This window comes from Pseudochaenichthys georgianus, chromosome 12 (genome assembly GCF_902827115.2).
Source record: "Pseudochaenichthys georgianus chromosome 12, fPseGeo1.2, whole genome shotgun sequence".
Taxonomy (NCBI): domain Eukaryota; kingdom Metazoa; phylum Chordata; class Actinopteri; order Perciformes; family Channichthyidae; genus Pseudochaenichthys; species Pseudochaenichthys georgianus.
This window is the reverse complement of record NC_047514.1, coordinates 19,455,970-19,469,543: the sequence shown is the minus strand read 5'-3', so window position 1 is coordinate 19,469,543 and position 13,574 is coordinate 19,455,970. Positions and strand designations below refer to the sequence as shown.

The window sequence follows — 13,574 nt, the reverse complement described above, 5'->3', positions numbered from 1 at the left end:
TTTAATCCTAAATGTTTTATCAAAAATACCCTTATTCTAAACTGTCAATGTTGTTTCTCCACAGGGAGCCATTTTCTTACCTGGAAACAAAGTTACAGAACATCCAACCAGCGGCGATGAAGGAGGGAAATTTCTCTTCGAGATCATTTCAGGTAGGAAGAAAAATACATTTTTCGTCAAAATGATGATACTGATGTGGACCGAAGCAGGAACAAAAACAAAATGTTGCTCACTGCAGCACAGGCATTACATTGAGTGAGAATCATCAAGAATTCAACAATGCCAATTACTGATTTTATACACGCTGCTTTCTATCGCTGTCACTGTGTTAACATGTATTTGTATTAAAGAGGTATGCAATAATAGATTCCGATGATATATAAACTGTTAGTGATTTCGCTGTGTGAAAAATACTCATTGACTTTGTTGCTGATAGTTGGGACGAAAAGCTTGATGGTTCTACTATTTGATATGAGAGGGGTGTCGACCATCTCATCTCAATTTATGAGTAATGTATTTACTTCAGCTCAGAAGTCTGACTCACAAACGGACTTGAACCACACTGCCAACACTTCACCACAAGGACTAACACATGCACTACTCCAGGAGACTGTAAGGAAACATGGACTGCAACACTAAGGACTAGTGGGGGTATTTTCCCAGGCGGAGCGAAGCCAGGAATTTAAGTCTATGGAATAGATATTTAAAACACACATGCACACTGGGGAATAAGGACAGCTGGTAAAAGATGCAGTAGCATAAACAGTCAAACATACAGGAAACACCAGATGTGTGCACAAACAACTGGCTTTTTATTTATCTTTGTATTCTCCCTGGTGTAAATATCTCTCAGAGGAAACTGAGTTATCAAGACAACTTCTCACATCATTTGTGGTCCCCATTGGACATCCTCAAAATAAGTGGGACCCGATAGATACCGGGGCAGTTGACATGAGTGAGCCAACAGTAATTTGGGTAAACTCCAGCTGTGGTGCAAATACAAGAGAGTTCGCTTGAAATTATCTTGATGGTGTTTTTGATATTGACTGCTAATTACCTAGCTGTTTATATAAATAGTTTCCACATCATATGAAGATTAAAAGATCCCTGCAGAGATTATTTTTCATACAATTTCCGTTGCTTTTTTTCTTCGTGCAGGCTAATGTTCAAATTGAAACAGTCAACTTGTCAGCTTGTGAGTAATAGCTCTCATGGTAGGAAGTGGTTGTGTTACATAGAAATAATACAACTGTTTCATTTTCCATCTGCTTGTGTGCCTATGCCATGGTAGAATATATTTTTGATGTACTAGCACACGTGTGGAGCAAACATACTTTCCTGGATATAGAGCTGCACACGGTGTCTAAAAGCATTAGATATGAGATGTTTTGATGCTATTTGATTAGCTTAAAGGGAGGGATTGGGTGTTGCTCAAAGACATTTTGATAGGACATGCTATTTGATTAGCTTAAAGGGAGGGATTGGGTGTTGCTCAAATACATTTTGATAGGACATGTAGATGATGAGACACACTGCACTGAGTTTTCAATCCTGATACTTTTAGTAGTAAATTAATGACACTATCCATATGGATCTAAAAATGTGTTTCCAAATAAACGGCAATGCTTTTAATGTGTGTAACGCTTGGCTAAATTAGGCTGTTTTGCAAAAAAAGATTTCAGAGAGGAAAATTGCATAAAAGGGAAGTTTCAAAATAAAACTTTCACTTTTTACTCTAGCTGAAAATGACATACAGTAGAAATAAATACATGTTTAGGTATTTTTATGATTGTTGACACAAGCAGAGTTAAGCTTTACTGTAAAAGAGAAACTAAACAAATACATTCACACCCAACAACATAACATGCTAGTGTAAATATGTTAGGGTATTAGAATGTCATATAGGGTTAGGGTTTGTCATGTTGCCAGGTGATCAGTCTGATTATCATGCAATTTGCATTTCAGAGTATTACTTAAAATCCAGTTCACCGAAGGAGTGGTCACATGCCTCACTGACTCAAATGTGCCCAAGTTCAGTCTCAGTTTCATTTCCCTTCGTAGGTGCTGCTCTATATATGTGTAGCATATGAAGTGTACAAGGAGAAGTTGGTTACATAAAACTGTTTTATTTTTCCTTCTGGTTTGGTGTATTGACAACCTTTCCATTTCTCTTGACTTATGAGGCTTAGGGTTTCCCAGGCTCCACCACTCCAAACACTTTTTCATTGTGTCCCCTGCTGGATCAGCCTGTATTAAGTGCTCTAATAAAAAAAACTGAAAGAGGGGAGAGGAAATGTAAAATCCTGTGAGTTTTCTCTATCTGCAATAGCAGTCATCACAACATCTCCACGGTATACAGGGTGCTATTTCCAGCTGCCATATTCAACTTCACTCACCATAAAGATGTCATATGTTTTTGTCTGTTGGAAATTGGAGTTTTATGATATACTGTAGTTTTTTGTGTGGAAGTGATGGTAATTGCAGTCAAATATCTGCCAGTTTTAACGTTGTTGTTGTTGTAGGATGTGTGAACACAGTTCCTGCTTTATTGGGCCTAATAGATTTAGAATATGAGAGGTACAATAATATAAGACTTCCCATTAGGGAATACAAAATGACAGATGTTTTCTCACTAGCTTTTTATCCAAAAGTATTTGTGGTACGTTGGAGTTAAAAAATCAGGGGTGGTTACCTGAAGGATGCCTAAAATAATGAATGACTTCTGCTTTGGATATCTGTATTTTTAACCAAGGTCTAAACTGATGACTGGTGAGTCTTTCTTTATCGTAAATGCAACATTTTCATAGTTTTGTCCTAATTCAGTCTCATCAGTTCTTCTAAAAACGCATTTTTCAAATGTATAAATGCCAGGCTTGTTATGGTGTCTCATATGCCGTTAAAATGAGCCGTTACAGAAATGAAAATGACTCCCTGTACGTAAAGCAAAACAAGGTCTCAACAGACTTGAATTCTTTAAAATACCTCAAAAAAATACTGCTCAACAGTTTTTTGCCATTCGGTAACATCCACAACTACGCCCTCACACGGATGGAAAACAAGAACATGGCTTGTTATGCGACAGCAAATAAAGAGGTCTTAGAGAAGCAGGGAGAGCAAGTGGAAGGAAAACACAACACACTTATTCCACTGGTCTAAATGTGGCCGTGCAGTTTGAACACAACACGTAAACAGTCTCTGGCAGACGGACAGACGGGATGTGATGGGGGGGGTTTGAGGAGGGGAAATGGGGAGGAAGTCAGAGTTGTACAGAGCTGTCCGTTGTCTTGTAAGGGTAAGGTTTGAGCATGTGTCGAGTAACTGCCAGGGGCCTGAACATCAGCATCAGAACATCTGTATGAGATTATGCTATCTGATTAACACACTGTATGTTTAGCTTTTCTCACTTAATCTGCTCCTTGAAAACATCTCTGCTACTTTGTCTGCTTGTGTTGATGCTTTTTCTGTCCTTCTGTCTTGTCTCTGTCACATCTGGATGATGTGCGTAAAACCTGCAGACTCTGGAGCACATTAACCACATGGTTAGCAATATTTAGACTGGAAACATGGCGATGTCTTTATTTTATTACTGTGAGACACACAGGTACAGACCTATGGTACAGACACAATGAGGCTTTTGTTATGTTCGCCCACACCGACGCTTAGCACCGTGACGTTCTTCCATCACAGCGACACGTTCCAACATGTGCAAGCACACATGGGCCTGAGCTAAAGAGAAGAAGAATCACAACAAGTATATGTTGATACCGCTGTCAAAATGTCTGTTCATAGCATTATCTAAATCTATGCAGGATATGTTTAAGCTTAGCTTGAGGATTACATTATGGTACCAGACATTTTCTACCAGCCTATATTTTATGCAACTGCAAACTTTTCTAAAATTCCGTACTTCCATTTGCGATCAAAGAACAAGAAACTTCTTAAGAGTATCTCGCACACACAGGTGGTGCTGACAGAATAAAAGATGGATTTCTCTCAATCCATATATCGGGACATCCTGCTGCTCAGGATAAGCATGCTGCTTTATCTGATCTTAGTAATCCTCCAAAGAATGTCAGGTATGATCTGAATACAGCGAGGTGATGTAACATAACTCCTAGCTCCAGGGATCTGGGTTGTGCGACTCCAAAACAGTGAGATGGCAGAGCCTGCCTTTAGCAAACGATGCATTTAGACACCATGGCACAGACTCTTTGTTTATTCATCACACAAAGCTGCATAAGTACCTGTAGCTAAATGTCAATCCCCGTGGTCCAACTGTGATTAATCATCCCACTCCCATAAAATTAGAATCAACACAGGAAACACTCCCCGCTGTGTTTTTGATGGAAGTGCAGCTCCTCTATCCCCAAGCTCTGATAAACACAGGCTGTTCAGTATGTCACTCTCTTTTTCTTGCGCAGTCTTTTGCCCCCTCTCTAAAATGCTCTTGTTAGTCTGGTTAGAGTGGTCAGGCCACAGCAAGTGACCCCTGCTGAATTATGGGAATATTTCTCCACTTATCCCCAGAGGCCACGTCCATTCATTCATGAGAGGACCTTGGCATCAACCTGCCATGAGCAGGTAGACAGCCTCCAGCCTGAATGCTGTTAGCAGGGCTCAGCCTGAGTCTATGCATACCTGAAGAGGTGTCCTCTTCCACCAGCATCAAAGATTATGTTTAGCTTCAGATTATTGTGCAACGTAAAGTATTGTCTGGGCATTTCCTCGTTTTGAGTTGACATCGTGCTGAGGTGAAGTGAGGATGCAGGAAAGCCTCAGAGCTCTTTCTTAATAAAGGTGATAGTGCCCTCGTGTGGATGTCTAAGTCATTGCAGTGACGGAGGAAAATCCTATTATTTTGTACTCAAATGTGATATTATTTGCATTGAATAAAATAGTATCAAAACATGGATTTCAATATATTGTCAAAAATGTGAACAATTAACTAATTGAGTATAATTCATACTTAATCAATTCTAACATATTTGAGTCTGTGTGCTGATATTTAATCCAAGGTAAATCTCTGTACAGAAATGACTAAAGTTCAGATTGTATTTTACACTGTATTGGTATGGTTTTGGTATTATGGTATGGTATTGGGGAAATGGAGCACAAACTAGTTTAACTATTAAGCTTTTGTGAACATGCTGACAAACTGCTGATGAGGACTGTGAGAAGCAGTTCAGAGCTTTGGTTCAAAGTTAACTTTTTTGTGCGTTTTTCTTAAGTTTGATCACCTTTTACTTTTATTATATCGCATTTCGCTGCCTGTATTTATTATCTTTTTGCCCCTAGCTAAAATATAAGCATCATATTAATTTACCAAGTTGTTTATGTCCTTTTTGTTTTTGTATTCATGCTTTTTTGATTAAGAACATCTACAATTAATGCTCCTTATCATTACATGCATGCCTGGTTGATAGCCATAGGTAGTCGCCTTTATGACCCCTGCAGTGACTTATGAGTGTCATATGTCACTGAGGTAAATGTCTTATTTATACAGTGTGATTGAGTTATGATAATTACAATGTAAAAATTAGTCTTCACGCAAGCAGTGCAAGTAAATCAGACTCATGGATGTTTGAAGCATGTTTAGAGACCCTTCTTATTGTTATTATTCCTGTTAATGATATGATATGATAATACTTTGCGTGTGTTTTACCAGCACAACATGCTAATCTCAATATATAGTCAGTTTCTAAATAAAAAGTAATAACTGAATGATTATTGGAGGGTGAAGACAGACAGGCTATTAGAAGACTACAGACTCTGAATGTTCATTATGAGGAGGTCATGTTGACTATATACACCTGAAGTTGATGATAGGAAGATGGATGGGTGAATTTAATAAACATAGGCCCAAGCCAGCAGGGGGGATTTAATAACCCACACAATTATTCTGCTTGTTCGTGGATGGTAACAAAACATGGCAAGCTGGGAGTATTACTCTCTATAGGTATCAGTGTTCAAGGTTAGGGGATCCCTGTTAGAGTAATTGGGAAAGCATATTAATCTGTGGTGCTGACATATCAGTGTCCGGACGTATGGAGGCCCCCATGTCACATTAGTCATGGATAACTTCTGCTGCTGGTATTGGCTGTATGTGTGTGCTTGTGTTTAACACTTTGTATAGGCAAAGGTTCAATGGCTACTGGTTTAGTTTTACATTGTAATTGTGTTTATTCCAGAACTACCTTATTCAATGTGTATCATCTCATCAGCATGAAATGGACACTTCTCTACAGTGTATATAGGAGGGAGAGACCAAGAGCAGCACGTTGATCACTGCACTGCAAGTTCATTTATATATACATTCAATTAGGTTGGACTTAAATTGCAAACCTGACAAACACCTTTCAAAAATGTATTGTTGATATATGTATAGCACATACATACTGTAGATTCCTATTAGTTACTCTCCAGGTGTGATCTAACTTTAATACAATGTGTTTTACTGATGAGATCTGATGGCAAAGACTTCCTTTATACCCCATTAAGATCTTCCTCCCGATGTTCAGCCCTTGCTTATGTTTCTTTATTTCATAGCGGGCACTGTGACTTCATTATATCCTGGAGGACAGCGATTGAGCAGATCATTTTGGCATCATAATTCTCTGAATACAATTCATCAAAGTCCATGAATCCAGAGATTCAACTATTCATCTAAAAGGTTGATGAATGGGGTCACTGAATATCTCATACAGCTTATATAAAATGTACATGTAAGCATATTTCTGGAAAAAAAATATTCTGAAAAAAAATCTGACAAATATAAAACAGTTACAAGACAATGTGAACATAACATGAAACAATCTTTAGGAAAGTTAAATAAGGTAAAAGACAAGTGCTAACACCAATCAAACAGATGAATAAAGAGAACAGCATAGGCAGTTGGATACATTTTAAAACCAATGTGTGTTGTTAGCTATAATATATACAAGATCAGTAGCATCAGGAAAAGTTAGAGGATTAACGTGATAACCTTGAAAGAGCTTTAATAAAAACATCATAAAAATGAAGGTCCAGCTATCAAACTCCAAGGAGAACGGAGAGAAAGCCCCACTCAGCTATAATACATAAAACCTCCTGCACCCACTTCACTGTCATACCTAGAATATACATTAATCAATATGCAAGTTTGATCAAATGAATCTGACACAGAGTATATAAACAAGAAGCAGCTCTCTGTTTCAGACTCCATGTTTTGACATATTGATTCAATTAGCACTTGGATGTATAGTGCCCAGCTTGTAATGCATCATAAATCCAGAAGGCATGAAGTGGCAGTATCAAGGCATGCGTTTAGAGCGAAAGCAGTGGAATTTATGGATATTAATATGATGAAAAACAAAGATGCCGGGAACAGCATGAGCAACAAGAATATTTTGCGTGCGTGCGTGCGGACAGACATGTTTATGCACATCCATGTTTTACCAGCATGTGTAAGAAGTCATTAAGCTGCTGTCTGTGACACAGCAGCATCTGGCCTCTTGCTGCTGTTGACATTGCTCATATGGGGCCTCCAAGATTTACATTCCTTTTTGTAGTTTCACTTGAGATCTGAATTTATGATCCAAGCACTCAGCATTACAAAGGGGCTGCATGAAGTGAGAACATACATGTAGTCACTAGTCAACAAAGAGTTGAATGATGTCAGCCAGTATTATATTCCTCCACATTATAAAGCCACAATCCAACAACTGAAGATAACTGGCTACTTTATTTACATTTTCCCGACGTTAGATTTCAGGCAGAAGATGTTTGTGTTCGACAGTGTGACAGTTCATTTGGCATTGTCATGACATTACAGTAAATATACAGTGTGTGTTTGTTTAAGCCATGTTAGCCGCCTGGATGACTGGCAATCCCTCGTTGGGTCCACAGTTTTGCCCAAGATTGAATTCTATCAGCTTTTTGACGGATTGTAATGAAATCATTCAGACATTCATAGTCCCCAGAGGAAGAGTCACACAGACCTTGTTAATATACTAACTTTTTATTTAGCATCACTAAAGGATCAGTAGGTCGACATTTTAGTTTTTTATTGGAGAATACCTCAACAACTGTTGGATGATTTGCCATGAAATTATGTACATATATTTGTAATCGTAAACGTTGTAATGACTTTACTGACTTTTTTAATTGGCATCACATTTTGTACAGACAGTCATGGATTGGTGGCAATACATTTCACGACAACTTTAATTTAGCAATCCATATATGTTTAATGTACCGTTACTATCAGGTCGGAATTACATTTGTTTTCTGTTGTTTGGTTTATTGTGATTTTCTCTGCCAACAAAGCTGCTGCCTCGTTGCTGAAGTACAAGCTTTGTTGGGGAAAAGAGAAAAGAGAAAATGTGTTTTACTTGCTCCTTATCGATTTCTGGGAAACCATTCAGTGGCCCAGGTGGTGGAGGCAAAACGTTGCTTCCTGTGCTTTTCCAGAGGCTGGGAAATGCTTACAATCTACTGGGGAAATAGTTGGAATGTGTAAGAAGCAGTTTAGGAAAGTAAAAACCCAGCGGACACATCCTTTATTCTGCAGAAAAAGGAGGAAAATAAGTCTGAGAACTTTTCCTTGGCAGAGGCTGCTATATAGGAAATGCATTAATGTCAAGGCAGCATAGATGAAATACCTCTTGATAATGTTGGAGAGCCATGATTGAAAAGACTCCGTGTGACCATGAATTTAGGAGCAGGTCGACTGTACTGGCAAATACTGAAAGCAGACCATTTGAGGGATTGTGTCTTTAAACAGCACGCAGACAACTCAAACCCTTCCTCTGAAAGTCTGTGACAAGATGCTGGAAAGGCAACTGGCTGACTGTCAAATATATTTAAAAGTAACAATGCAGACTTGGGTGGTTGTCAAGGCAAAGGGAACATCTTTGTTGACCCTCTCAGAGATCGTTGAAAGGTTTGGAGTTGGCTAATTATGACTACATGTGGCGTTATGGATTAGTGAAAGGTCACTGACCAGTCTTCCCAAGGTAAGGGTGCAGGAGGTGCTGTGGGAGTCTGGATGGAAGCTGTTCAGGCTCTGTAGACGTTGAGAGGAGATATTTATAATGATGAGGTTTGTTCAAGGGGGCATTGGACTCTCTGACAAGGATGCCTCCCTTCTGTGTGGGATTCTCCCAGACTGCTCATTCCGGCAGAAGGTCTGGAGAGTGTTAAGTTCACTGACTGCAGGGGCAAATCCAAAGTTTGTAGGAAACATTGTCCTTTTATGGTCATCTGATGTTGGGTGTAACGGTTTGCATCTCTCAATTTGAAGTTCAGTTTGTTAAGAAAATACTTTCACTTCAAACGGAGTAAAAGAAAACTTGCACCTCAAGAACGCCGTTTTTGGTGAGTTCTGCTCATGCATGAGGCTAGAATATAGGGATTAACGTTTTGTGTATCGAATGTAATTCAAAGATTTCTTTAAGAATGCACTGTGCCTTATTGGTTCTGACAGTAAACAAAATGCTTTGTTTTGTAAGTGGGAAGTTACAACTTTATGACGGCACATGAACGACTGATGGTTTGACATGGTGTCGGTATCTTCATCAGCAGTCTGCTCAGTGGTTACAGTGCTTTTACAAGTCTCTATAACAACACCGTTTGAAGTTTATATATTTGAATGATGGGTCCAAATTCTTGTACGAGCTCCTATAACGGCTCAAGTGAGTTATGAAGCCCATTTTTCATAACACCATGACTGATCAACCACTAAATGGGAAAAGGCAGCTGCTATAACAACACCAGAGGTGGACATTTAAGGTTGCCTGCTACAAGATTTTAAATTGTGTAGCACACTATGTACTTTCGAAGCTGTCACAAAATAAAAAGATGATTAACTAGCAGCTTGTGGTGGTAAATCGTTTTGTATCTGACCTGTGAAGGGCAACAGATGTAAGGTATTGAGAAAGCAATGCACACAACCATAGATGTGTACACACGTATGTATTTAACCCATGCATACGATCCTTACTTCTCAACCACTCGTGTGAAGAGCTGTTGAACTGGTGATTGGAAAAGGTACGTGACAAAGAGCAGGAGACCGGGGAATGTAGTCCGTCTAAACAATAGGCGTCACTCTGTGTGTATGTGGTAGAAATATCTGCCTCATTCTCATCTCCTGTTTGAGAATTCCAGACCGCCTTCTTCCTGCGTTATTATTCCTGTGATTGAGACTGAGATCTTATAGAGGAAATGCAAACAGGCCACGTCTCTGGCCCAATAGAGGGACCTGACAGGAAGCGCAGATGCTTGCATAACAGCCTTATTGAGGGGATTGGTATTTGACATGTCACATAGCAATGTCCTCCATTAGTCTCCCCTTCTAACGCCCCGTCCACAACCCCTGCTCCCACATGTATCAGGTGGGCACATATTAACTTCCAGTGAACGTTCTGCCTGGCTACTGCTGTGTGTTTGTCTGGTGGGGACACTTCACTTGAAAAATCAGACCAATGGTATGTAAACTGGTTTCTGTCTGGATACATATTTAGATGTCTCCCACAACCCGTTTTCCCCCTCTGAGTTAAATCCAACAGGTAATGTTGGGTCTTAAAATGTATTCACTCAGGTTCAAAGGGGCGCTCTGTGCCATTTGATGAAGCAAATAATGACGGGTGAGATTGAATAACGATAAGAAGCCTATTAAAGAGGTCCTCCAGCATGGAGAAGCCCCGGTGTCTCAGGGCTTCTTGGCCACCAGTAGCTGCAGCTTGTGGACTCTGTGTGGCTGTATTTATAGAGCGCTGTGGATGAGTCATTTGGCCGAGTGCCCACTCTTCCTTCACCAGATTTACAGGTCCCCACTTTGGGGAGGGCTGCTTGATTTATGATGCACTCCCTCCACCACCACCACCAGCAGCCCCCATCTCACCCCTCTCACTTCCTTCAGAGAACATCTTGCCTTCGGCTCGCTGTCTCACTCGTTTTCATTCGGCTGCCGTCTCCTACACTTCTATCGTGTGTGACTTAGAAATGTGCTTCCTCTGCTCTTTCAGCAGATATTTGCAGAGGAAAGGCTTTCTGAGATGCAGACAGACTAGCCTCAGCCTGACCTTGCCTCCAAGTGTTGCAGATTGCTGTGTGACAGTGACCTCCCTTTGACTTGGTAAAATGAAGTTTTAGGCTAAAAGAGTTATATGAGGTGGAAGGGAGCGAGAAGAGAGGAGGAGGGGGAGAAGGAAGGACAGTAGTAAGTGGTAGTGAGCAGTGAGTTTTAGTAGAAACAGAAGGAGATAAATCTGACTGTGGCACCGAACGAGAACAGATGAAGAAGTGGCACGGGGGGGTCGGCGGTCAGGAGCCTCAGCGTGGCTTTTGCTCCCTCACCGTCCAGCTGAGGAAGGGGCACGCCTCTCCACCCCACGGATCTTAACTCCAACCCAGGTCTGTCTCTCTACATTACAGAATTGAATACTAACGCATTTGCCTCTGGTCGTGAGCGTTTCATTTGATTTGCGGTGATATTATAAGATCAGTTTGTAGTTCAAACTACAGGAAAAGGGTGGAACGATTTCTCTAGCTTTAGTTGTCTTAAATGTGTACTTACTCACTTTCTGTTCTCGTTGAGACAGCGTTTTTCCCATATGCTCAGCAGATGGGCGTTTTACAAGTAGCGGTTCACAGCTTATGTTTATTACAGCTGTGATTTCAGATGAGCAGTTTATGATGCTTGCGTTTTTGATTTTCCTGCCGTTAATGTGACCTTGCTTTCTATTTATTTAGCCATCTGCAAACTATGAATAACTGATTTATGATTTCTCATCAAATGTGTCTTTTCATATGCAGTTTGTCTTTGGAAGAGGGGCATTTGTGATGCTGTATTGACAAAATGGCAATGACCATTCATCTCTTGGAGCTTAATGAAGATCCTCCTTCCTGTGTCATTCATTATCATTTACACGACACTGCAGTTTCTTTTCCCCTTAAGAACATGCTGTTATCTGCTGGGACTTATAACTACATTAACATTGGAAAACATTTTAGGACCAAACATTGCTTCGAGGACATGAAAAAGGAACAAAAGTTCAGGACTGGTTTTTTTTCTCTCGAAATTGTTATGGCAGAAGCAGAAACACATCACACCTTCTTTATTCCACACATTCTGCTTCCTCGTCAAAATATGGCGCCTACATTACCCAAAATGCAATTAAGCTGTTGACAGGTCATCCAGAGATTTGGATGTGTGAGAAGCTAATGTACTTATGTTATTTTACTCAAGCAGAGACGAGGAGCAACAGAGGTCTGGTAAACTCACTTATTCCTTTCTCCACTTCCCAAGATTTATTTTTATTTTAAACTTCTTTCTTGGTTGACGTCCTATTGGAGCCCCAACAGGCTTAAAACCATTTATTTCCCACATCTGCAGTTGTACTTTCCAACACCTGTGCACAGTTTTTGGTGTGTAAAGTAACACCTTTCCAATATTCCAATGACTGTTAAATGAGTAAATATAAAAGCAGCAATCTGAGTCTTCCCTCGCTGCCAAGAGATAGCAAAGATTATGGAACATGTTCCATCGCACTTGTAAAGTATTATAGCCTTATAGATGGTTTCTTGTGAAAATGTCAAACCAATTTAGTAATGTGATTGCAAACTGTTTGCAAAAATGAAAAGCAGTCCGCTAGACTGATGAGGCCAGCCTACCAAGACCTCATTAGCAGAGAGCATCTCTAACAGTAAATGTTTTATTGCTCTGCACCCTGCTGATCATGACACATAAACTAAGCAAACATTACATATCTCAAGGTTAACAAAAGGAAGAGTACATCCAAAGTTTAGCAATTCCCATGTACACTTATAACTTGTAAGTATTAATCTATACTGACACAAGCCAGAATAACTTGTATAATAACATAAGCTTTTACATCTTGTGCCGCTTAAATGCCACCCACTCGATATGTAGCTTTAAAAAAAGTCTTTCCAGAGGTAGGAAAATCATGCTAAGCAAAAAAGCATTCTCAGCCGGGTCAAATTTCACTTTGCTTGGCTGCTTGAGGCTGATAACAGAGCACACTCCTGAATTCATGGCTCCCTGCCTGCCCGTAAATCCGTCCTGGGAGAGACGTTCTCCTGCAACGACCTGAAGCAACAGATGGGAGAAAGGACAAATACAATGTTGGATCCCGTGAAACGAGATTTCAAGAAGTGTTGAAGGAGGAAAAGGAAGAGAGGTGTTTTATATGTCTGAGAACTTAATGATTAAAACAGTTTCTTATGAAATGATAAACTCAGCATTTATTTATTTTGTATCATGAACACTGTCCAATTAGTTAGATATCCTCAGCATCTGCTCAACTTTCTTATGGGTTCGTCTGACTTTAGTTATATCAAGAATTAGATCATTCTTGGCTGTATTGGTACTAGCCAGCATTAAAACCAGTCCATATGACAAAAGAAAGCACATCAGAACAATCTAGTATTTAAACTTACTCTAATGCTTCCCTGAATGGCCAGCAACTAATAATACTGATGATTGTGCTAAATAAAGATCAGATTTAGAACTACACTGATTTTACAGAGAAAATAATGTATTGGAAGTGTGGTGACTCTATAAGACTTGTGATGGC

The 13,574-nt window shown here is 39.8% G+C and overlaps 1 protein-coding gene across 4 annotated transcripts in view; it reads left to right on the top strand.

Moving 5' to 3' along the window:
- Positions 1-13,574, top strand: part of arhgap24 (Rho GTPase activating protein 24) — a 67,728-nt gene that overhangs the window by 29,478 nt on the left and 24,676 nt on the right. For 2 of the 4 annotated variants that reach the window (XM_034095853.2, XM_034095854.2), the window contains exon 3: positions 65-152. In XM_034095853.2, coding sequence (XP_033951744.1) covers positions 65-152 — 88 coding nt within the window. Of the gene's footprint in view, positions 1-64; positions 153-9,289; positions 9,355-10,966; positions 11,392-13,574 lie in introns of those variants that run through there. The other 2 variants (XM_034095859.2, XM_034095858.2) reach the window with 2 other exon arrangements.